A 23,954-nucleotide genomic window follows, 5' to 3' on the forward strand; every position below is an offset into this window, starting at 1 on the left:
TCTTCCCTGGTTGTGGGTGGTGCTCGAGACACAAATGTTTATTGCTCCCTCTAGCTAAAAGCTCTTTGGCCAGCATGCGCAATCAACATTATTATATAATGTTTATAGATTTGAGGATTTTTGTTTACCCCTAGAGACAGTTGCATGTGAACGAATTAGATATTCTATTCAAATTTTAATTGGGAATCAGTAAAATTTCATTAATAAAAAAATTATTTGGTGATTAAGTTTATTTAAAGGATAAATATAGTTAATGATTAAGAGTTTTTAATGGATAGGAATTCATGGTGACAAAGTAATATGGTTTTATAAATATGGAATGTGTCTTAACTTTTAAAATTAAGATAGAGATGAGATCTTTATATGATCTTATGTAAAAGATAATTTTTTTTAAATGGAGTTTTTTGTAAAAACTTCACAGAATTATAGAGATGTGAGAAGGAGCACGAGAAATACAAGAAAGAGTAGGGGAAACGCAGTTTGCATGGGATCGAAAGTATTTTATGAGTTGAAACAATAGGGAGCACAGAAACTGGATTTGTTTCGAAGCTTAAGTTTAGTATTTGTTTTTATTTGTAATCTCTATGCCTATAATGAATTTTTCTGAATGCATATTAAATATTATCTCTTATATGTGCTTTATAAATTAAATTTTCATTTGTAATTTATTTACTTAACCTACAAAATATATAGTATAAAAAGGAGGGTTTTTCTTTCTAGTTTTTTAGTGATATATTACCTTGGACTCCGCACCTGGTCTTTAAGCTCATGTGGTTAAAGCTCAGCAGAATAATAAGATTTGGTCATTATCTTGGGCTTTACGTTGACCCAACCAGAGCAATCTACTCTCATTTTAAGGAAAGGAAGTACTTATTGTAAACCTTGAACTAGTGGGAGTAATTGTTTGTATACCTTTCTCTCTTCCAAAACGTTGGTCCTATCCTTTTATTTCGAATTTTTTTCATTTTTTAGTTAATTTTCTTTTAAAAAATTATATTCTGTGGAGGGAGGACATGAGCCCGTAGTGAAAATGTATTTGTATTATCAAAATCAAATAAAAACTAAAAGAAATATCATCAAAAACAGGGGTCAAAGCCTTGTACCCTTTCTATACTTTTATCACTTCGCTTTTTCCGTTATATTTGGTCTTTGAGGTGATGGCCTTGGAGTAGTAATGTATTCTTCCAACAATTACTAGTCATTTTACAATAATAGGAAATTTTTTAGTAAAATATTTATATAATATATTGCCCTGTTTAAATTGCGTAGGCCTCAATAAGTTAAATTTTGAGCTGATTAAATTATAGAAAATTATCCAATAAACTGTCATGGAGTTTGAAAACTTTATCAATGGAATTAGGAGGTTGCAACATATTCATTCGGATATATTTGAAAAAATAAATAAATTAATCTGATAAATAAAAGGATATTAATTTGACAATATTTTAATTTTACTAACAAAGTTAAAATCTCACCGAGGATGCATAGATTAATAGTCCTTAAAATAATCCCTTTGTTTTTACAATTGAGGGACATTGATCGTTACATGCATTAGTAGTGGAGATTTGTTGCCTTTTCCTTAAAAGATCATTACATTTTTTGCTTAATTGCATGCTTGTGTTCGGCTTATATATATAGGCTTTCATTAGTGCTTGTTGAATTATGGCAGTGAAGTGTTTAGTAGAGTTGATATGAATGAAGTGACTATCCAGAGATATTGCATCGTATCGTTTTCTGCTTATTGGGTTCCATTGCTTGGAGCATTTCTGCAGTTTCTGCGTACTTATTTGCTACAACTTGAAAGAAATGAGCATGGCAAGATTGTATACAAATTTGCCTATGACTTCAAATTTAGTTCGGCTTGATCAACAAAAGAGGAAAATTTCAGTTGAGATTTTAGCATTTTGGTTACTGAATGAGTGACTCTAGGAAGATGGATAACGTTCATGCATGCTTGCGAAGCTCGTTTGGTAATATATAGCACAAAAAGCATAGTGAACCCAACTTCGAAACACATGGATGCCATCTATTTTTCTAACAACAGCCGTGGCAAGCGTGAGCATACCAATTCTAAGTTCTAACATTGGTTTAGACCACTTTATCAAATTTCAAAGCCTTTCTTTAGTGCTTTTTTCCCCTGGATTTCTTGGTAGAATTAACTGGTGCCGTAAAAGAGGGCCATGTTGGGGATGGCAGGGGACGGATTAGTGTAATTTTTTTATATTTATAATTGAAACAAATTAGAGGAATGCAGATTAGGGGACAGTAGATTATGGAAACGGTGGAAGACATTTCAGCAGGTGGATTCTTTAAAGGAGGTGATAGGCAGTGTATTATTCTGTGAGTGCTGATTTTTTGGCAAAGGAAGGTGCAAGGAGAGAAAGTTTTTATTGGATATTGTCATTACCTTGAGATTTACATTGAGCCAGTGGGATTAATTATTATTATTATTTTTTTGTTTTTAAGAAAAAGAACCACTTTTTGTAAACCGTGAACTAATGGAGGCAATTGGTTTTATATATATATATTGCTCTTGCAAAACATTGTAATTTAGAAATTTAGAAGTAGAGGTATACGTTGATCCCTTCATTAATTCGACAACTTCCATATAAAACAAAAGCTCAGCAGATGAAGACGAAGCTAGCAGCTAGCTTGGAGGGAAGTGTGTAAGGCACTAAGCAGCTAGCAGTACAATTCCTGGCCTCAGTCATGGTTCACTTTTTGCCTATGGAGACGCAATCTCTTTTTATAATCAATTTGTTTTCATTTGACACTCTGTTTAAGATGTAGTAGCTCAATCTCAGCCATATACACGAATAAAATAAAACGACGGTATTTACTTGGTTAATTGGTTGTTAGCCAACTTGATGGAAATCTAGTAATTAAAAGCCAAAGGAAAATATCATCAAAATCAGGGGCCAAAGCCTTTCGCCTTTTTTATAGTTGATGCTCCTTCCAGCTTTTACCACATAGCTTTTTCCTTTACACTTGGTCTTTGAGGTGATAGCCTTGGAATAGTAATGAGAACCACCCAAAACCAATTAAAGTAGATGATAGATGAAAGAAAGAAATGAGAATACTTGTTAATTTGCTACTAAGTAGCAGCAGCTAGTCAAATTCAGATTTATGCATTAACATAGTTTCACCTTCTTGTTAAAATTTATTCTGATTCTTCTGATGTAGCTTTATTTACCCAGCAGCGAGCCTTCAAAATCAAACAAAGTGGGACATGAAGAACAAAAATTAGCTTGGGACAATCTTCAACTGAAGAAGTCAAATTTGGAAATACAAGATGGTAACATTCTATAATAATTGAGGGAGCACTATTTGCTTCTCTTTCTGGGTACCTACTTCTTCATCTGCAATTCCAAATAGTTGCTCTAGTTCAGAAGATCCTTCGACTGTGATTATTTCTAGTTTTGGCAGAGCAACATTAACCGGAAACAGACTTTTCATTTTATTTCAGTAACCAACACAAAATCGATTCTTTCAACAACCCCAACCCCCCATAAGCCAGAATTTCAATTTCATTACTTTTGGAAATGAGAAAAACAAGAAACTGAGTGCGTACTGGTAATATTCACAGTCAAACGTATTGCATATTTCACCTGATGGTATAGGTTGTTGCATCATATTTGATAAACAAAGAGGAGATATTCGGGGATTTTTTTTTCTTAATTTTAATTTGGGCATTGAAATTTTATTAAAGAGTGTTAGGCCTTGAAAAAGGGGAAGATGTTTTTGGCATAGAAACTTCAAGGACTTTATATTTTTCTTCTTCCAATTGCCATTGGTTTGTAAGCAAAGATGGGAGTAAGGAATGCAGTTGCCAAATCTAACAAGTTTGTTTCACAATTGAGGGACTATGTGATCTGATGTCTCAGGGTGAAGATTTGTTACTTTTTCTCCCAGCGTTTTACAAGCATGGAAAACCATGGGGAAATTTGTTGATGTCTGACTCAGACATGCAAGTAGACATTACAAATCAACTAAACATTGTAAAAGAGAAGCAAAGATCAACCAGCTGCAACTCAACTAAACACAGAGAAAAACCATGTTGCTCACAGTCCTTTCCCAAGTCAGAGAGGTATAACTCCTGCAAAGACATAAATATATCATAATTTCATTAGAAATTGAATAGATTACAAAGGGCCAAGACACTGTTGCCTAAATATTGGAAGAGAAAAATGTCTTGAATCCCAAAGAAAGAACATATATCACTCTATGCATCTAATTAATCATAACTCAAGCAATTACTTTAATATACGATTGATTATAAGTGTACGTTAATAAACTCAGTTACAAAGATCAATTAACATATGACCTCAAAAGTACAAAGCTTTCATATTATTTCAAAAAAATTTAGATAAGCTCATATCTTTTTATTGTATTTAATTAAATTTTTTAAATATTAATTTTCAATATCCAAACCTTTTTTTTTTGGATAAAACCCATAGAGGATGGTTAATCCTTTAACATGCGATAATAACTCCTTCACTGCATGCAATTGAACTTCCTAATAAATTCACAACAAAATGGAAGATACTAGAAAAATTGGAAAGGTAGATAATACACCTTAAATCAGAATTGAAATATTTTTATATGTGTAAAAATTAGAGATTTGGGCCAAAAGAAAATTTTGTACCTTTTCTTTAAAAGAAAAATAAACTAAAGTTTGGAGTATAAATAGTGTATAGTATATATACAGGTAAATGTCAATGTAATATAAGTTTTCGATGGGAAAGATGCTTTCTTATGAAATAAACAATCAACTAATAAGTATCAAAAGAAACATTGGAACAAATGAAAATATAACAAAATTACCTTCAACTGAGACTGCGACGTAAGTCTTTGTGGATCTTGGGAATGAGTCATTAATTGGGGTTGGGGACTAATATTGCAAGGGTCAAAATCTTTCGAAGATGGTAACATGGCAGAATAATTTCTTGGACAAAAGCTCCTCAAGTTTTTCAAGTTTTCAAGTGTTAAAATCTGTTATTGAGGGAGCACAATACGGTGCCCATCCTTTTCTTTTCCCATGTTGGAGACATGCATTAATTGAGGGCAATCAATTATCTGAACCGATTCCAAGTACGGAAGTCCTTGAGCCAAAGTGATTGGAAACACATATTTCAAGCTTTTGCAACTAGCTGTCTGAAGAGATTTCAATCTTGGCCAGCATAGAGAATAGCAATCCATAATTGAAACTATTTCATCCCCATTTTCTGTTTCTATGATTAAATGCTCTAAAGAGTCGGTTTTCTCTATATGGAGTTCTTCCAGATGCTTCATAGATTGAGTAAGGGCAGGCAAAAAGAGATATACAAGCTTAGAACATGACCAAATTCTCATAGTCGTTAAGACTTCGGAGATTAACAAAATGGGCAGATCCTCTCCATATGCATCTCAATTTTGGTAATGACTCAAGCTCCAAACAAGTTAAATTTGATAGTACTTGTGCCTGATTTTCCTCACATAAAGAATAACAAATAAAAGTTGAGAGATATAAAGCGTCTTCTTTGCATCTTTGATACTTATGCAGTATCGCCAGCCCCAACTAGGACACCAATTGAAACACTTGTTACGCTCTATTTCTTCTTCCAAACTCTGAGCTTCTCCCAATTCTATCTCTGCCTTTGTTAGCCACTCCTTAACGTCCTTCTTAATTACCTCAGTTTGCCTTACAGCCTCATCGACATCATCTTGCACCTGATCTTTTTTCGATTGAAGTGCTTTTCGCTGCTTCTTGAAATCTTCAACAATTTTGGCAAAACGGAAAAAGAAAGTGAGATAAGGTCATGCGTATTCTTTTGCCAGATTCCCTACAGCATGTAAAACTGCGAATGGCAATTGTATTCAGCCTGCAACAACATTGCCCGTAGACTAGAAAACTCAATATCACAGAGAAGGGAGGAAAGATATGGGATGAAACAAGAAAGGGAACCAAAATAAAAAAACAAAAAAGAGATGAAGGAAAATGACCCTCTCAAAGAAATAAAAACCACAACATTGTACACCAGCCAATGAAAACCCACAACCTTAAAACATGTCGTATCAAAGCAACACCTTAAGTGCCCTTGAAGAGTGGACCAGTTTCAAGCCACAGTAGAGCAACCACACCTCACTGCAAAATACAATAAAAATAAAACACATTAAGCACAACGTATATAATGTCAGAAAATGAAAATGGCAGATGTAGCGAGCATAGACAAACTAGTCATTTCATTTGTTTTTTATTAACCTTCCATGCAATTAAAGTAACAAAGGGTGGTCAAACAGATTCAGCATGCTTGCATTCTTTCTGCTTTTGCTAAGAGCCAGGAATAATTATGAAAATATGTATAATTCGTAAAATCATGTTTACCTGCTGTGGTTGTTGGTAAGCTTATGGTTGCTGGTAATTCCCATATCCAAGATAGCCCCCATAGGACATGTTAGGATCTTGGGGAGGAGGTGCATATCCATATGCTTCAAATCCTTGAGCATATCCATAATATCCACCATTCCACTAGGCCTGATCTGGTTGAGCCTGAAACTCCAACAGATTTCCCTCTTAGTTTGTAGAAATATATATAGCAAGGTTTTAATTACATAATACCATGATTTTAAATACAAAACCTGTTTGCTTGAAGGACTACGTCCCCATGAAAGTCAAATGTTTCTTCCTCCTAATATGATGCCATTCAAAACTGATAAACTTGCTCCGTGTTAGCCCTGAAGCACGTCATATTGCAGAATAAATTAATATAATATAATAATATTTCACACACTTAAATATTCGAAAGAATTTACTGCTTACCTGTTAGCATATTGAACAAAACCACAATGCTTGTTAGCAGGAATTTTTACATGAACTACCTCACGCAGCTGGCTAAATATTTGTTTTAATTGGTCTTCAGAAACACTAGGATCCAAACCACCAACAAATATCTGCATTTAAGCATGTAAGATTTCAGTCGACCACACCATGAAATAAGCATATTAATATATATAAAAAAGCTACCCACTGTGGTATTATTTGGATCATTCTCGCCAGGATTTCCTTGAGTATTTGGGTAAGAAGCTGCAAATGACAAATACATGTAAACTACAATAGAATGAGATGATAAAAAAGCTCATTGCTTCTCAAAACTCAAATTAAACATTGTTGAAAAAACCAAGCATTAAGATAATACACTTAAAAATACTAAAAAAGTTCTAAAAAATTCCCTCCATGGCATGCAAAAGAACAAAAATGTAAAACCACCAGCTATACATCACTCAAAAGTTACAATTACAACCATAAACCTCTTTTGGGTTACATCAAGGCTTACCATTACCAGGGAAAGTGAAAAGTATCAGACTAAATGGATTTCAATAGTAGCCCATAAAGAAATCATTAATTACATTACACTCAGGGAATCGGTAAAGGTCCTATTCTTTCATTAACCTTTTACAATAGCATGAAAAGGAGAAAAAGGAAAATTGAAATCAGAGACTTAACTTTTCTCTGCACTTGACATGAAATATTTCCTTTTTCTCCTTTCTTTCACACATTTTTTGTAAGGGGGAGGGGAGGGAGGGAGGAAGCTGTCAGGGCTTAAATAGAATGATTCACAACTTCAACTTCAAAGATTATGTTTTAGTAGAAAGAACCTATCTGCTAAACTAATTTCAGAAATGCTTTAACATTCTCTGCGTAGACAGAAACCTATAGAGATTATATTAGCAGCCACAAAATGATAAGATGAAGAACATATTTAGAAAATAAGGAAATTCCTCTAAACTGAAGTGACGCAAAACCTCAAATGACAAGTAGAAAAAGAATGCCTTGAAAATGCAATATTAATACTGGTAGATTCATACACAGCTAGGCCTTCACCATTTAGGTTTTGGCAATAAAGCATGCACGAGTGATCCACTTCCATTGAGGTTAAATCCATTAACTGAAAATGCCTTTAACTACAAGTCCCAGGTTTCTTTCCTGACTCAATTTGTCCTCATTTGTAACAGAGCAATAGAATGAGGACAAAGAAGTTACTATAACGTTTAAAAGAAGCACAGATATAAAATGCAATAGAACAAAAATTGCCCCAAGGCTCAATAACAGAATGGTGCATGATAACATCCATCCCAACTTTACCCATGGCTGCTTCACCTAGTTTTGAGCATTACAGCTTGAATTTAAAGGAAACAAAGAGAAGAGTGTAAACATATGCAAGTATCAAAAGGGAACTTATCTACGACGAACTTAGAAAAAAAAGGTTTCTGGAGTGGTAAAAGTATCTAAAAAAAGATTCAAAGGAAACATGTTGGGAAAACTGAAACAATTTGTACTTGACTGGAATACTTAATAAGGAACTGGAAAAGTAATTTACGAATGTAGCACAAATACTGCCACGAGAAAATGAGGCTTACGACATAAACAAAGTAACTGACCTAAAATGGGGCCACGCATTAAAGTGGGATCATTTCAGCTGATACCAGTTCCAGGCTCCCCAAAATGAGAGCCTTTTTGGTGTCCTGCTTTAAGACAACATGAGTTTTACATAAGTTTGTGAATGTTTTAATATAGTTAAACGTGCCCAAGTTTGCAAAGGCAAACTGAAAGGAAATGACTTTGTATAAATTCTGCCGATCTTCAAGTGCATAACTGAAAGAATTCCAATTTTAAGGACACTGTAACAACTTACAAGTAACAACCTCGACTCAGAAAATTAAAACCCAAAAACAAAAATAGAATAACCAACAAGCATTCAACTTGTCAAGTCAAAGTTCTCTAAGATAAATCATGGCAAATAAAAACTATAAAAAAACCAAGCAACCTTCATGTTAGTTTGCCAAGATCTATTGATGAGCATGAAAAATGCTCTGTAGAAAAGAGTAAAACCAGAAAACCAGAAGAAGAGAAAAACTGATCAGGAAATTGGAAGAAGAAAAACTAACTTCTCATCGAGTCAAGAGTCTGTTACACCTATTTATACACAAGTCATGCTGACATCAAAGAAAGCCAATCCTAATTACAAAATAATTAAATATATAATCAGATATCTATTTACACTTGGACACGTGTATGTATTTAACACTTCATATGAAAATCAAGATAAATAATGAATTTAACATAACCCGTTTGCTTATTCCTAATCAGCTTAGCTGAAGCCACCTAAACTATCCCAAAAATATTAAACTTCCTTTAATTACTTTTTACTGATTTTATTACTTAAGTAGTTAAGTTTAAAAGGAAAAGAAAGGAAATTCATTTAAATAACAAAAGGGAATAATATTTTGATTTATTAAAATGTATATAAAACTGTGAATTTTATTGGACTATATTTGCTCCGTTTAATTAAATTTTATTATATTTTTTTACTATTTTACTATTTACTTAGGCACTCTTAAATCTTTTTTTTTTTTCTAAAAGCCCCTAATTTTTTTTTCTAAAATAATATAATTAACTAATTAATTACCTCTCCAGTGTGAGCGAAGATGTTGATGAGGTAATTCTCATCCATCCACTGCTAAAGATCACCGATCTAGAAGGATCGAATCTCACTGGAGCCGCAACGGCTGAATCGGTGGAGTACTGCTGCATCTGACCTAGCGGAGGAACGGGTTGTGGAGCCCAGTCGGAAGGTGGCGGAACCGGCTGACCCGCCTGTTGCTGCTGTTGTTGTTGTTGCATCATCATCCACGGCTGCTATTGCGGTTGCTGCTGGTACTGCTGGGTTTGAGACTGATCGGCTGCCATGGACTGCGGTGGAGCTACACCTCCTGCTGGGGGTTGTTGCATCATACGCGATAGATAGATAGATAGGGAAGAGAATCGGGAGATCTCAGAGAGGAGAGGAAACCCAAGGGGGGAATTGAAATTTTATAAAGAGAGGATTTTGTTTTATTGACCAGAGGATGCTTGTCGGGGTAACACGTGGAGAATAGGAATTAGGTGGCAGTAATGGGCTTTTGATAGGGTAAATCGAGTTTTCGGCTTGGTATGGGCTAGATTGGGCTGAGTTTGGGCTAAAATTCTTTTTCTTTGTTAATAAAAAACGTTTCTTAAGGATGTAATAAAAAAAGTTTTAAAAAAGAATTTTTATAGACAATTGAAATTTGGTGTTAATAAGCATAGCAAAATTTTTTGAAAATTAAGTAATTAAATGGAATTGAAATTTGAAAATTATTAATATATTTTTATGGTATAAAAATTAATTATTATTTTATTTTATTCCCTTTATAAATTTTATGACTTATAATTATGATGATTTAGTAGATGTCTGATAAATTATTTCTTAATCTATTAAATAGGAAAATTTTTTTATCATTTCCCTTCGTCTCATTATCTTTGTTCTTTATTGATTTTTTTGTTAAATAAACTCTGACTTTGATCATTATTTTTAAAAACATTGTAAAGTTATAAAATTTTGAATTTTAAACATTTAAAATTTTTTTTTGAATTTTTAATTTTATATAGTAGTCGTTTAATATGGTAAGAAAAGTACAACATGGTAAGAAAAGAAATTAAATTGAACTTAATAATTCTAAGTGCATGCAGAAATGGTCCAATCCCTTTTTATAATTTTTATTGTAAGCATACTTGGTAAAATTTTCTTCTATCAATGAGTAATTACTTCATTTTAAATGCTTTTTGCGAACTTGTTGCCTGGACTTTACTACCATGGCCAGATCTTATAGGTTGGAGTACTAATCAAACTCTCAATATTTCAATAAATCACTTAAAACCTTCATAAAATAAAAATCTACTTGGCTTGTATAGGGAAATTAAAGTTTAATTTCCCATGTCTTGATTTAAAATATAGAAATAAGGATAAGAAATAGAAGAATTTTAAGCTTATTCTTCTACTAATTGTGGATGCAGTGAGAAACATAACATTGATTAGGTAAATTACTGAAAGCAAGTGATCCCTTTGCTTGACAACTCTGTGAAGCCAACATCTTGATCAACCCAAAGCACAATAATTTCAACTACCTGTTTATTTTTTTTTTGTTTATGTAAATAATAAAGATTAGCACAAGTAAACTACTAAAACTTGATTAGGACTAGGCAAACAAGTGAGAGAAATGAAAATGGAAAGTAGCCTTTGATCTACCTGTGTTTAGTTAATGGCTCCAACATACTCATTGATGTTTAAACATGCCTTTGCAACTTGCCCTGCAATCATCTCATAGTTCTTCCTTGTAAGGTGGTAGCTCACAAAGGCTCTTGCTCCGTCGAATGGTCTTGGCGTCTTGCTTAACTGGTTGCGGTGTCTTTTTAAACAATTGAAACAAGGGAATGTAAAATAAAAGTATTAATGTTACATGTTATGAGGGTTAAAGAAAAAATAGACATATTATAATTTATAAGCATTTTAGGCCAAAAATTCATTAAAAGTAATGGAATCATTCACTAAAAGTGATATTCTATACCAATCTTTTGGTTGCAGTGTACTACTCAATCATTTAAGTAATTTTAGTAAAGACTTTGAAAAATTATGTAGTATAATATTATTAAAGACTCTAATTGCCTTTGCACATACTAAATAAAATCTTAAACTTAATTCACAAATCAACAATAAAAACTCTTAATCATCAATAACGATTATGTTGGGAGGATAAGGAGAATGAATAAGGTATTTTTAGTTTTTGTGAATAATATTCTTGCAAAAGTCCATGAAGATGGCTTCAAAGGATTTGGGATCAATTTGGAAAGGTTGTCAATACATTGTAGGGAGAAATAAAAGCAAATACAGTTAGAGGTATCCTTTTATCATATTTGGATATTTTAATAAGGATAGAAGAGCAGTCCAAAATTTAAATGGAGTCTGGCTTCTTAACCAAAGGCTAGAGGTCAATATAGCCAGCTAAGGAAGCCATGATTCATTTTGAAGAAGGAAGCAAAAAGGAAGCTTCTGATGCACCTAGTGTTAACCACATTAGGAACGGAACCTGCAGTGGGATTTTGAGACAACTTGGTTTTATTCACTAAGCCATCTTATGCTCTGTTATTGAAAGGTGCTTTTGAAAGAGGTGGAGCTTCAAATGAAGAGAGAGGAGATGATTTTCAATGTCTGAAAAAGCATGGAAAACATGCTTTGGTTGAAGATAAGTGCTGTGGTAACAACGTAATGTAATTCAGATCTAGCAAATTTAATGGAATTATTTAAAATAGAGGGCATTTCAGGGCTGCTTATGAGGAGCTTGTCTCTCAAAGAATTTCTGCTAACCTTTGAGGATAAGGAGCTGTTGGAAGAGCTCAAGGATAAAGATTGGGATTGGCTTAACAAATGGTTTACTAAGGTGGAAACATAGTCAGAGAATTTTTCATCAAAACTCCTTAACAAGTGGGTGATTGCACAGGATATCCTTTTGATGTGTGAAATAGGCATATTATAAATTATAAGCATTTTAGGCCAAATTCATTAAAAGTGATATTCTAGACTAAGTTTTGGTTGTAGTGTCATTCTCAATCATTTAAGTAATTTAAAGACTTTGAAGATTTTGCCTTAAAATAGACAAGACTAAAGTTTTCAGGGTGTATACCTCTGTTTTGGCGTGCACATATTGCTTTGTATCTATGAAGAAACCTGTAGTCATCTTGGGACATCCTTCTACTCTCAAATCATCCAAAGCTGATAATACAAAGTGATATCCCCTTGGGCAGAAGTCAACGAGGCTTGGCAGTTCTTCAAGTGATAAACTGTATAGTTCATCAAACTTTTTCTCCTTTTCAGTTGTTGCTTCTGCTTCATCTTCAAGTTCAAATACTTGCTCCAATTTAGAGTTCCCTTTAACCCATAACGTAACAAGTTTTGGAAGACAACGAGCAGATCCAAGAGGAAAGAGACGTTTCAACTTTTTGCAATATTGAACAGAAATCATGGTCAAATTAGGAAAGCTTATAGGTTGGAGATCACCATCTGATGATGAACAAACTTGATCCTCAGCAATGATTTGGTCCAATTCATCACAATTTTGTATTTCTAGATTGACCAACCGTGATAAACTTTGAGCAGTTGTAGGTGAAAATATGTATCTTAGCCTCTTACAATCAATCACCTTCAAAATTGTAAGGTTCTCAAGAGTTACAACCTGAGCGACATCCTTCCATATAATCCACTTTTCAGATAAATCCTCCAGGAGGAGTTTCTTTATACGCCCATGAACTTGGAATACTTCTTCATGACTCCCAACTGCTATATATTCTTGATTGCAGTTGGCTGAAATACGCAATTGAAAGCTATTCACCAACATAGAGAGATATAATTCCTGCAAATACCGACACCACTAAATGTCACTGAATAAGTTCCTTTTCTATTAGATTGGGAATAGATGAGCAAATATTACTCATAATTTTTTAGATGCCGATTCACAAAAAATCCCTACATTTTTAATGATAGGACATTTATATGTTTCAAAATTTAAATCCAAAATTTTCATGAAATGCTCTGAAAGTGGAATCCAAAGACATCTACCCTCTTTCAAGTTTTCTCTGTTAATTTTTAAAATAAAACCATTTATGGTTTTCCTTGTCTTGTGTTTTTTTCTTTGTCATTTTTTCTTTAAGCATGTTGATTTGAAAAGTATAGATAAAGTGGTAAAGTGTTAATTTTTTTTAATTTACCTAAATTACATAAAAAAAACATAAAAGAAACGAACCCCCCGGAAGCCTAACTTTCTCAATCTGTTTCTCTTGTCTGCAACAGAAAGTAGAAACACTTTGAATAAAAAAAAAGGGAACTCATGGCCAAGAAGAAAAAGAAAACTTAAATTGAAGAAGAAAGAGAAAATTCGAATCAAAGAAAGCAAGAGAAACTAGAATCGAAGAAGAAAAGGAAGCTTGAACAAGAAAAAAAGCAAGATTTGTCGTCGTGAAGAAAAAATATGATGAACCTCAATTCAGAAACAAGGACAAGGAAACCCCAAAGATCCACACAAACAAATTAAAATTTGTTTTTCAAAATAAATAGTATAAAATTTTTGTGCTGCAATTTTAAAATATAATTGGATTAGTTTGTGAGTGTTGAAAAAAAGATTTAGCTCAAAGGCAAAATCCAAAACCATAATTGAAGGAAAAGTGTATAAAGAAATACCTCTAGCTGAATTTGCTCATTAACTTCTTTTTGAATAGTGAAATTTCTCAATTTAGGACAGTTGCAAACTTTCAACTTCTCCAAGGATGGTGATGAGATGAGAAAGTTTTCCGAACTCAAATTTATCAAGTTTACAAGTTGAAAATCTTGTAGGCAAGGGAGTCCAATGGCACGATGAGTTGGCCTTTTCCATATGCTCTTTAATGTTGGTAATGACTGTAGCTCCAACTTTCTTAAATTTGAGAGTGGTACTGCCTGATTTACCTCACATAAAAAAATATAAAATTTATTAATTAATAAATAATGAAAATGAATTGTTTATACTTGATCTTAATTACTGAGAAGAAATACATTTTGTTAAAAAAAAGTAGAAAGAAGTATTAAAAGTTAATAATTTAGAAAGATTAGATAGTAATTATTTATATATTTGATAATTAAAAAAAAATCATTAGAAAAACAATATACGAGACCATTATTAAAGGAAAAATGAAGAGATAAGAGGTACCTCTAGCTCAGCCATTTCTTTGTCAAAAGCAAAGACTTGTTTTAATTTTTCGCATTCAGATATCTCAAGTGTTTCTAGATGCAACAGACTTTGAACAAGGTAAGGTGAGAAGATAGATTTCAGTTTATCACAACCATCAATTGTTACTTCCTTCAGACTTTGTAGCCTTACATGATGAGTTGGCCCTTTCCATATGCTCTCCAATGCTGGTAATGACTGCAGTTCCAACCTTCTTAAATTTGAGAGTGGTACTGCCTGTTTTACCTCATATAAAGAAAAATATAAAATTTATTAATTAATAAATAATGAAAATGAGTTCTTTATAGTTGATCTTAATTACTGAGAAGAAATACATTTTGTTAAAAAAAGTAAAAAAAAAGTATTAAAAGTTAATAATTTAGAAAGATTAGATAGTAATTATTTATATATTTGATAATTCAAAAAAATTATTAAAAAAACAATATACGAGAGCATTATTAAAAGAAAAATGGAGAGATAAGAGGTACCTCTAAGTCAGCCATTTCTTTGTCAAAAGCAAAGACTTGCTCTAATTTTTCGCATTTAGATATCTCAAATGTTTCTAGATGCAACAGACTTTGAACAAGGTAAGGTGAGAAGATAGATTTCAGTTTATCACAACCATCAATTGTTACTTCCTTCAGACTTTGTAGCCTTACATGATGAGTTGGCCCTTTCCATATGCTCTCCAATGCTGGTAATGACTGTAGTTCCAACCTTCTTAAATTTGAGAGTGGTACTACCTGTTTTACCTCATATAAAGAAAATATAAAATTTATTAATTAATAAATAATGAAAATGAGTTCTTTATACTTGATCTTAATTACTGAGTAGAAATACATTTTGTTAAAAAAAAGTAAAAAGAGGGATTAAAAGTTAATAATTTAGAAAGATTAGATAGTAATTATTTATATATTTGATAATTCAAAAAAATCATTAGAAAAACAATATACGAGAGCATTATTAAAAGAAAAATGGAGAGATAAGAGGTACCTCTGGGTCAGCCATTTCTTTGTCAAAAGCAAAGACTTGCTCTAATTTTTCGCATTTAGATATCTCGAGTGTTTCTAGATGCAACAGACTTTGAACAAGGTAAGGTGAGAAGACAGATTTTAGTTTATCAGAACTATCAATTGTTACTTCCTTCAGACTTTGTAATCTTATATGATGAGTTGGCTCTTTCCATATATTCTCTAATGCTGGCAATGACATCAACTTCAAACATCTTAAATTGGAGATTGTGCGCGTCAGACTTTCTTCCTTTTCAAAAAGCCAATTCATTTGAAACACTGATTGCAACTGCTTACAATCGACAATGCTCAATGTTTCTAACTTTTCTAAGAAGCTAATCGGTGATTGACCATGGCACAACTCTTTCCAAGAAGTCATGAATCTAATGTGTAAGTTCACCAAATTAGAGAATGCAGTGGTTGGACTTTGTTCTCGTGTTGTATCGATCAAGCATTCCAGATGAGTGCAAAATGAAAGCTCAAGAGAAGTTAATTCCTTTAGTCCACGCTGATCTACATTTGGGACAATATTTTTGTATTCCATTGGGACTTGGGACAGAGTAAGATCTTCAACATTGCAAAACAGCTCCTTAAATGCATTTAATGAGGATGAGAAATGCTTAATTCTCAAGGTTCTCAAGCGCAGCCCCGCCAAATCTTGAATATAGTCATTTACAGCTATATTGTAGCTTTGTAGTTTAGGGAACACAAAGTTTTCCTGAGAACATTGATGAGAAGAAACTCTCAGTGTTAATGCAGTCAAACCAGACAAAGAATTTAGCTCCAATAAGTTGACATTGTTTTCACTTGTCACGTGTAGCTCTTGGAGTGACGCCAACCTATTACACACCAATACAAAATGTTATTAATGCAATATATAATAGCACTTTCAACCGAATGATAAAATAGCAAGGTAATGAAATGAATAAGATAACATTAACTTTTTTATTTCTTCATTCTTAAAGCTACTTTTGTACTACAGGTTGCAATGTTTCATAATAATAGGAGTGACTAAAAGCTCATGCTATATATATATATATGTTTGTGATAGTCAAAATCAAATAAAGTAAATAATAAAAAATAAATAATTTAAAAATTAAATACGTAATTGAAAACAATAAAATAAACAGTTTTACCTTGATAGCAAGTTAAGGGGGAAATAGCTTAACGACACTCCACTGTAAGAAATATATAGTGATTTTAGTTTATGCAATCCCACTATTTCTTTTGGTGGCCCATAAATATTAGTCTTTAGCAATGCCAAAATCTCAAGGTTTTCCACATTCTTCAATGATGAGATGTTCTCAAGCTCGCAATTTATAATGCACAGAGTTCGAAGATTTGTCAAGAATTTAAGTGCTTCCAGTGTGAGTACAACATCTTGGAGAAGTAAAACTTGGAGGGTTGTCATTCTTTCAAAAAAGGCACACGAAACTCTCAATGAATTCTTTCCTTTGAGAAACAAAGTCTTGAGTTTTGAAAATTCCACTTTGTTAGGAAGATGATTGATCTCAATGTTCCACAAGGAGATTGCCGTATAACATCCAAACCTTTCACTCATATGCCATTCTGTCAACCCATCTTTTACCATGAATATATTTTCCCCTCTCGATGTTATCCAATGAGCAAAATCACGAATCACATCATGCATTTTTACATGCTCTTTATCATTAGCTTCCAATAATAAACCAGACTTTTGGAGTTTTGATAGTGCCAGATGAATTTCCCTCCTTAAGTCTTCCATTAAGTAATTATTATTGAACAATCCCTGACCAATTCCGCATATAGTCAACAACTCAATAGTAATCTCATAATCTTCTGGAAAAAGGGAACACAACAAGAAACATTGCTTGATATTATCTTGATCCAAATAATCATAACTAAACTGAAGACATCTATAGATACGTCCACAAACATGTTCATTATCCAAATGTCTTGAGCTCTTGAGTCGTTTATTTGCTGCTCTCCACGCATCTAGACTTTCACCTTTTAGAGCCTTTGCCACAGTTACAATTGCAAGAGGCAAACAGCCACATTCACGAGCAACCTCCTGCGCTACATTCAAGGTGGGAGAGTCATCTTTCAGACCAGCTTTATCTTTGAATAAAACCCATGCTTCATGTTCAGATAAAATGTTCAGTTTAAATTCCTCTTCACAATCCATTTTACAACAAACTTGTTGATCACGTGTAGTTAAAAGAATTTTGCAACCCTCGTGTTCACCACCGAATGGAATTCCTATAATTTGCAATTCAAGTTCCTTCCAAACATCATCGAGAATTATGAGAATCTTATTCTCGCCTTTTAATCTTCGCCATAACTCTTCTGCTTTTCCTTTTTCTGTACTGGCTTCAAATTTTAAACCAAAGAGTTCTGCAATCCTTGCTCGAATTTCGTTGAGGTTTGGAGTTTGGGATACTGTAACACTCACAACCTTATCAAAAAGCTTTTGTTCTGTAGCTTGCTTCAGCACTACATCCGCCAAAGTTGTTTTACCCACTCCTGGCATGCCGTACAATCCAATCATTGTCACACCATCACTTTTTAAAGCCTTCATGATTCCATTGAAAGCTAACATTGAAGATTCAGAACGCATGAAATCCTTGGGTAGTAAGAGCTCTATTCCTTGAAGAGGAGGACGATGGCCAACTCGTGGAAAGTTACAAACCTCTAAAAGTTTAGAGATAGAAAGTGTCTTCTTCGCTACTTTCTTGCTTAAGCAGTATCGCCAGCCGCAACTAGGACACCAATTGAAACACTTGTTACGTTCTATTTCTTCTTCCAAACTCTGAGCTTCATCCAATTCTTTCTCTGCCTTTGTTAGCCACTCCTCAACGCCCTTCTTAATTACCTCAGTTTGCCTTAAAGCCTCATCGACAGCATCTTTCACCTCATCTCTTTTTGATTTAAGTTCATTTCGCCGGTTCTTGAAATCTTCAACAATTTTGCCAAAACGAAAAAAGTAGCCAACATAAGGTGATGCGTATTCTGTTGCCAGGTTCCCAACGCAATTGGCAATAGCAGAGGTAACACAATCAAGAGCCATTCTTTGATGATCTGAGACTCAAACAATTTGGAAAAGTAAAAAGTATTGCAAATATCTCTCAAGCTGATTAAGATGAAAGAATTACTTAATTTGAAAACAGAAAACAAATAAACCAAAGAAGAAAAAGATGAAGATTTACGTACCAAGGAAATCTATAGATGAACTTTCAGGAGCCAAGACGGAGCAGCTTCTATTTTGATCTAAGCAAGCTCACCAACTCGGTGAAGGTTTTTTTTTTTTTTTTTTTTAAAGTTCAATGAAAACTGAAGCAGAAATGAACTTTGCACTGCAACAATCAGAAGATCAAGGAATTAAAAAAAAAACAGACTTTCACTTATCTTCTTTTTAATTCTGCTTCTGATACAAATGAACAAAGGAAACCAGAAAAAGCAAAGTAAACAGAAGCAAAGAGGTGAGCTTACAAAAAAGAAATTAATAGTGGAGAAGGTACTGAAATCTTTTCTTGGAACTTACCTCTCTATTCTCAACACTTGAATGTGAAAGGGTAAGAGACAAACACAAAGTTTCTAGCTCTCTGCTTCACACAAATGCCATGGGTGGAGTGTAACTGTATGAGATCAAAAGAGTTAATTTGGACATAGAAAAAAATTAAGTGCCAATTTTGCAGGTAAAGTTTGCAAATGTATACTCAATTGCAAAAACCAAGACAAAAATAAGCCATGGAAGAAAATGATGCACATATATACCACTGAAAGATGAAGTTTAAGGAGCCAAGGCCAAGCTTTTCTATAGTGGTCGAAGAAAACTTAAGTAGAAATTAAGTTTGTACTACAATAACAAAAGCCCACTCGCAGAGGGAATTAAGAAACAACAAACATTTGTCAACCTAAGATCAAAAGAACAACTTAATTTGAAAACAGAAAATATGTGTCAATGCATCTAAACCTGCAAATATCTATTCTCAAATCTAAAACCACAGAAGAAAAGGATGAACATTTACATACCAAAGGAAATATACATGAACTTTGAGGAGGCAAGACGGAGCTTCTATTTTGATCCAGCCAAAATATATCACAGACACTGACAAAGTCGGTGAAGTTTTTTTCCTTTTTTTTTTTTTTTGAGTTCAAAGAAAACTGTAGTAGATATAATAAACTTTTGCACTGCAATGATCAGAAGGCTAGGAAATTAAAAAAACAAAAAGACTTTCACTTATCTTCTTTAGAATGCATGCAGATTATAATTCTGCTTCTGATAAGAAAAGCAGTAGGTGAACATAGAAAGTAGAAACTCTTAAGGCAAAAGACTTGTTTTCTTTGGAATCTCTTTTTCTTTTTATTGTTACTATTTTTTTCTTGTTCAAATGCTAAGCGGAAGACAAGTGCCCAACGTCTTTTGCCTTATCATTGACTAATTCTCTCTCAGACGGATTAGAAAAGAAAAAGAGAAAAGGACGGAGTCATGATGCTCTGCTGGTTGGCTTTCCAGGAAGGGTTATGGAAAGAGGATGGGACTTGCGAGGATGTTAGTGTATAGAATATTTTTGAAATTCTGCTTCAAATATTTTTGAATGAAAAACATGAACTCAGTGTTATTTATGATTCTTTTGTAATTGAGCATTACTTGGTAAATTCTCTTTTAATAATGACTAATGACCTACTTTTCAAAAGCTTAGCCTGCCCAAATCTTTTAAGTTGGACGTAGAAAATAATTTAGTTTTAATCTTGGGTGTAAAGTTTGCAGATGTATACTTGTTGGGAAATTGCGGAATTACCTCTAAAGAATTGCCCAAGATCTAACCCAATCAATAGAATAAAGAAAGAAAGAAATCAAGCACACCCACAAGAACACAAGAATTTACGTGGTTCGGTCTTTTGATGACCTACGTCCACGGGCACAACAACAGAGAAAAATTCACTAAGAGAAAAATCAGGAGATTACAAGAACAGTCTCAAACTCATAACCCTTATCCCACGTACACCTAAATCACTCTCTCTAAATCTAGGTGATTATTATTCTTTAACCCATAGGGTCCTTTTATAGTATCAAATACAATAACCTTATCCTAATATAATTAGGAATCTTATCCTAATAGAATTAGGAATTGTTATTCTAATCTAACTAGATTTAAAGACTATTTTATAAGATATACTAATTTAATTAGAATTAAACAATCCTAATTAAATCACAATTCAAGACTATCCTAACAAATCTCCACCTTAGGCTTGAATTCACCAAGCTCCACCTTACGAACCAATCTCTGTCGACACCGTCACTGCCCCAATGGGCCTCAAGCACTACGAACACCGATCAAGTCCAAGCAATGCTTGAACTTTATCCCAGAAACTGACTTAGTTAGCATATCTGCCGGATTTTCATCTGTAGCTATTTTCTTTACTACAATCTCACCTTTAGAAATAATCTCTCGAACGAAGTTACACTTGACTTGGATGTGTTTGGTTCTCCCATGAAACATTTGATTTTTAGTCAAATGTATAGCACTTTGACTATCACAAAACACAATTGTTTGTGTTTGTTCAAAACCAAGATCACTAACCAAGCCTTTAAGCCACAAAGCCTCCTTCACTGCCTCGGTCACAGCCATATATTCAGCTTCAGTTGTAGACAAAGCAACGGTTGATTGAAGAACTGCTTTCCAACTGATTGCAGATCCTGAGAGAGTGAACACATACCCCGTTTGAGATCTTCTACTATCTAGATCACCAGCAAAATCTGAATCGGAAAAGCCAACCACATTACAACTAGTGTTTGCACCTCCTTCATATACTAAGCCAATATCTATAGTGCCTTTTAAACATCGAAAGATCCACTTCACAGCTTGCCAATGTCCTTTTCCTGGTTTATCCATGAATCTACTAACCATACTAACAGCATGTGAAATATCAGGCCTAGTACATACCATAGCATACATAATGCTACCCACTGCATTAGCATAAGGAACACGAGTCATGTACTCCTTCTCATCCTCCGTTTGTGGTGATAAACCAGTTGAAAGTTTTAGGTGTAGTCCCAATAGAGTAGTCACAGACTTAGCATCTTGCATTCCAAAACGTTCTAGTACCTTTTGAATGTATTTCTTTTGTGACAAACATAATCTCGACGCTCGTCTATCTCTGACAATTTCCATACCCAATATTTTCTTTGCATCACCTAAGTCTTTCATCTCAAACTCACCACTAAGCTGCTCCTTTAAAACATCAATGTCTGACATACTTTTGGCGGCAATAAGCATGTCATCCACATACAACAACAAATAGATAAACGAATCATCTGGAAGCCTTTTATAGTAGACACAACCATCATGTACACTTTTAGTGTACCCTTGTGCCTCCATGAACATATCGAACCTTTTATACCATTGCCTAGGAGATTGTTTTAAGCCATATAATGACTTTTTAAGTAAACATACACAATCTTCCATACCTGGAACAACGAATCCCTCAGGTTGTTGCATGTAGATCCGCTCTTCAAGCTCACCATGTAAAAACGTTGTTTTGACATCAAGTTGCTCCAACTCAAAGTTAAAATATGCCACTATAGCAAGCAACATGCGGATTGAACTATGCCTCACGACAGGAGAGAATACTTCATTATAGTCAATTCCCTCTCTTTGTGCATACCCTTTTGCCACAAGTCGTGCTTTAAATCTAGCATTTTCAACCCCTAGGATCCTTTCCTTTTTCTTGAAGACCCATTTGCATCCCACAACTTTTTGGCCTTTAGGTGGTTTCACAAGCTCCCATGTTTGATTTCGGTGTAAAGACTCAATCTCCTCATTCATAGCAGTTAGCCATTGAGAAGACTCGATACAGGTAATTGCCTCACGATAAGAGTAAGGCTCATTAGTCTCTACTTCTTCCGCCACAGATAAAACATAAGAATCAAAATCACGCTCCACACAAGTAACAAAATCATCAAACTTCTGAGGAGCTTTTGAAATCCTTCTAGATCTATCTGTAGCAATGCTTCGTTGTTGTATATGAGATACTGATTCTTGTTCCTCTTGTGATTCATTTTGGATTTCACTATCATCTTGCACTGTCCTAGGAGCATTGATTTCAAGCTCCACCTGCTTGTCCACTTATTGGTCTGATGAGATTGCAATTCTAGACTTTATCCCATGAAGTAATGCAGACTCGTCAAAGGTAACATCCCGACTTAACATAAACTTTGGGGATTTCGGATCAGTACACCACAGTCGATAACCTTTTACCCCAGATGCATAGCCTAGGAATATGCACTTCTTTGCCCTCGGCTCAAGCTTACCATCATTTACATGAGCATAAGCAGGACAACCAAATACTCTCAATATAGAGTAATCAGCGGGTTTACCTGACCAAACTTCCTCGGGAGTCTTTAATTCAATTGCAGTTGATGGAGACCGATTTACCAAGTAGCAAGCCATGTTGATAGCTTCTGTCCAGAATACTTTAGATAAACCAGCATTAGAAAGCATGCATCTTGCTCTTTCAACAAGTGTTCTATTCATCCGTTCTGCAATACCGTTTTGTTGTGGTGTTTTGATGACAGTGCGATGTCTAATGATTCCCTCATTCTTGCAGAATATATCAAACTCACCTTTGCAAAATTCCAAACCGTTATCTGTTCGAAAGCGCTTGATCCTTTTCCCTGTCTGCTTCTCGATCAATGCCTTCCATTGCAAAAAGGTGGTAAACACTTCACTTTTAGCCTTCAGAAAATACGTCCATACTTTTCTTAAAAAATCATCAATAAATGTTAACATGTATAATGATCCACTTTTTGATGCCACAGGAGAAGGACCCCATAAATCTGAGTGGATGTAGTCTACTGTACTCTTGGTTCGATGTGTAGCAATGCTAAATTTCACTCGGTGTTGTTTGTCATAGATGCAATGTTCACAGAAATCTATCTTCCCAGTCTTTTGACCACATAGTAAACCACGCTTACTCAATTCTGTCATTCCTTTCTCACTCACATGACCTAATCTCATATGCCATAAACGTGTAACATCATCATCAGGATCATGGGATGAGACTACAGAAGCAGTTCCAATAATCGTACTTCCCACTAGACGATAAAGGCCACCGGATAACTTACCTTTCATGATAGTTAAGGCTCCTTTAGATACCTTCAAGACACCATCTTGGCCACTATATTTGCAACCCTTCTTATCTAACAAACTCAAGGATATCAAATTCTTTTTCATGTTAGGTACATGTTTCACCTCAAGTGCCCTTACTATACCATCAAACATCTTGATTCGAATTGTGCCAATCCCAACAATTGAGAGAGAGAAATCATCTCCTAATTGTACAGTGCCCATATCAACAGATTGATAAGTTGTA

General features: G+C 34.1%; 2 protein-coding genes and 1 pseudogene across 8 annotated transcripts; all 3 read right to left on the reverse strand.

The window, feature by feature from the left end:
• Positions 1 to 3,826: 3,826 nt before the first annotated feature.
• On the reverse strand, positions 3,827 to 6,504 carry LOC18593544 (uncharacterized; annotated as a pseudogene). Its single transcript, XR_016027484.1, has 5 exons — positions 6,365 to 6,504; positions 6,067 to 6,124; positions 5,671 to 5,745; positions 4,825 to 5,557; positions 3,827 to 4,096 (listed from the first exon to the last, which is right to left on the reverse strand). The product of XR_016027484.1 is annotated as an uncharacterized LOC18593544 (transcript).
• Positions 5,373 to 10,013, reverse strand: LOC148761410 (polyadenylate-binding protein RBP45C-like). 6 transcript variants are annotated; one of them, XM_088808372.1, is made up of 8 exons: positions 9,447 to 10,013; positions 8,419 to 8,502; positions 7,008 to 7,087; positions 6,800 to 6,930; positions 6,619 to 6,714; positions 6,365 to 6,529; positions 5,983 to 6,124; positions 5,373 to 5,861 (listed from the first exon to the last, which is right to left on the reverse strand). In XM_088808372.1, the coding sequence occupies exons 1-2, from the start codon at positions 9,665 to 9,667 to the stop codon at positions 8,448 to 8,450; spliced, it is 276 nt and encodes a 91-aa protein (XP_088664498.1). In that variant the 5' UTR covers positions 9,668 to 10,013; the 3' UTR covers positions 5,373 to 5,861; positions 5,983 to 6,124; positions 6,365 to 6,529; positions 6,619 to 6,714; positions 6,800 to 6,930; positions 7,008 to 7,087; positions 8,419 to 8,447. The 6 variants fall into 6 exon arrangements, with proteins under 6 accessions (XP_088664498.1, XP_088664497.1, XP_088664501.1 ...); XM_088808371.1 differs by having other exon boundaries at positions 7,008 to 7,063; positions 9,447 to 9,958; XM_088808375.1 differs by having other exon boundaries at positions 6,039 to 6,124; positions 9,447 to 9,854.
• An 812-nt stretch (positions 10,014 to 10,825) lies between these two features.
• LOC148761411 (putative disease resistance protein At4g27220) lies at positions 10,826 to 20,167 on the reverse strand. The gene is made up of 11 exons (XM_088808370.1): positions 19,611 to 20,167; positions 19,120 to 19,213; positions 18,789 to 18,931; positions 16,736 to 18,656; positions 15,583 to 16,438; positions 15,078 to 15,332; positions 14,572 to 14,826; positions 14,067 to 14,321; positions 12,517 to 13,242; positions 11,085 to 11,244; positions 10,826 to 10,963 (listed from the first exon to the last, which is right to left on the reverse strand). The coding sequence occupies exons 4-10, from the start codon at positions 18,643 to 18,645 to the stop codon at positions 11,158 to 11,160; spliced, it is 4,344 nt and encodes a 1,447-aa protein (XP_088664496.1). The 5' UTR covers positions 18,646 to 18,656; positions 18,789 to 18,931; positions 19,120 to 19,213; positions 19,611 to 20,167; the 3' UTR covers positions 10,826 to 10,963; positions 11,085 to 11,157.
• Positions 20,168 to 23,954: the final 3,787 nt, after the last annotated feature.

The sequence above is a fragment of the Theobroma cacao genome, chromosome 7 (genome assembly GCF_053813885.1).
Source record: "Theobroma cacao isolate CCN51 chromosome 7, ASM5381388v1, whole genome shotgun sequence".
NCBI lineage: Eukaryota > Viridiplantae > Streptophyta > Magnoliopsida > Malvales > Malvaceae > Theobroma > Theobroma cacao.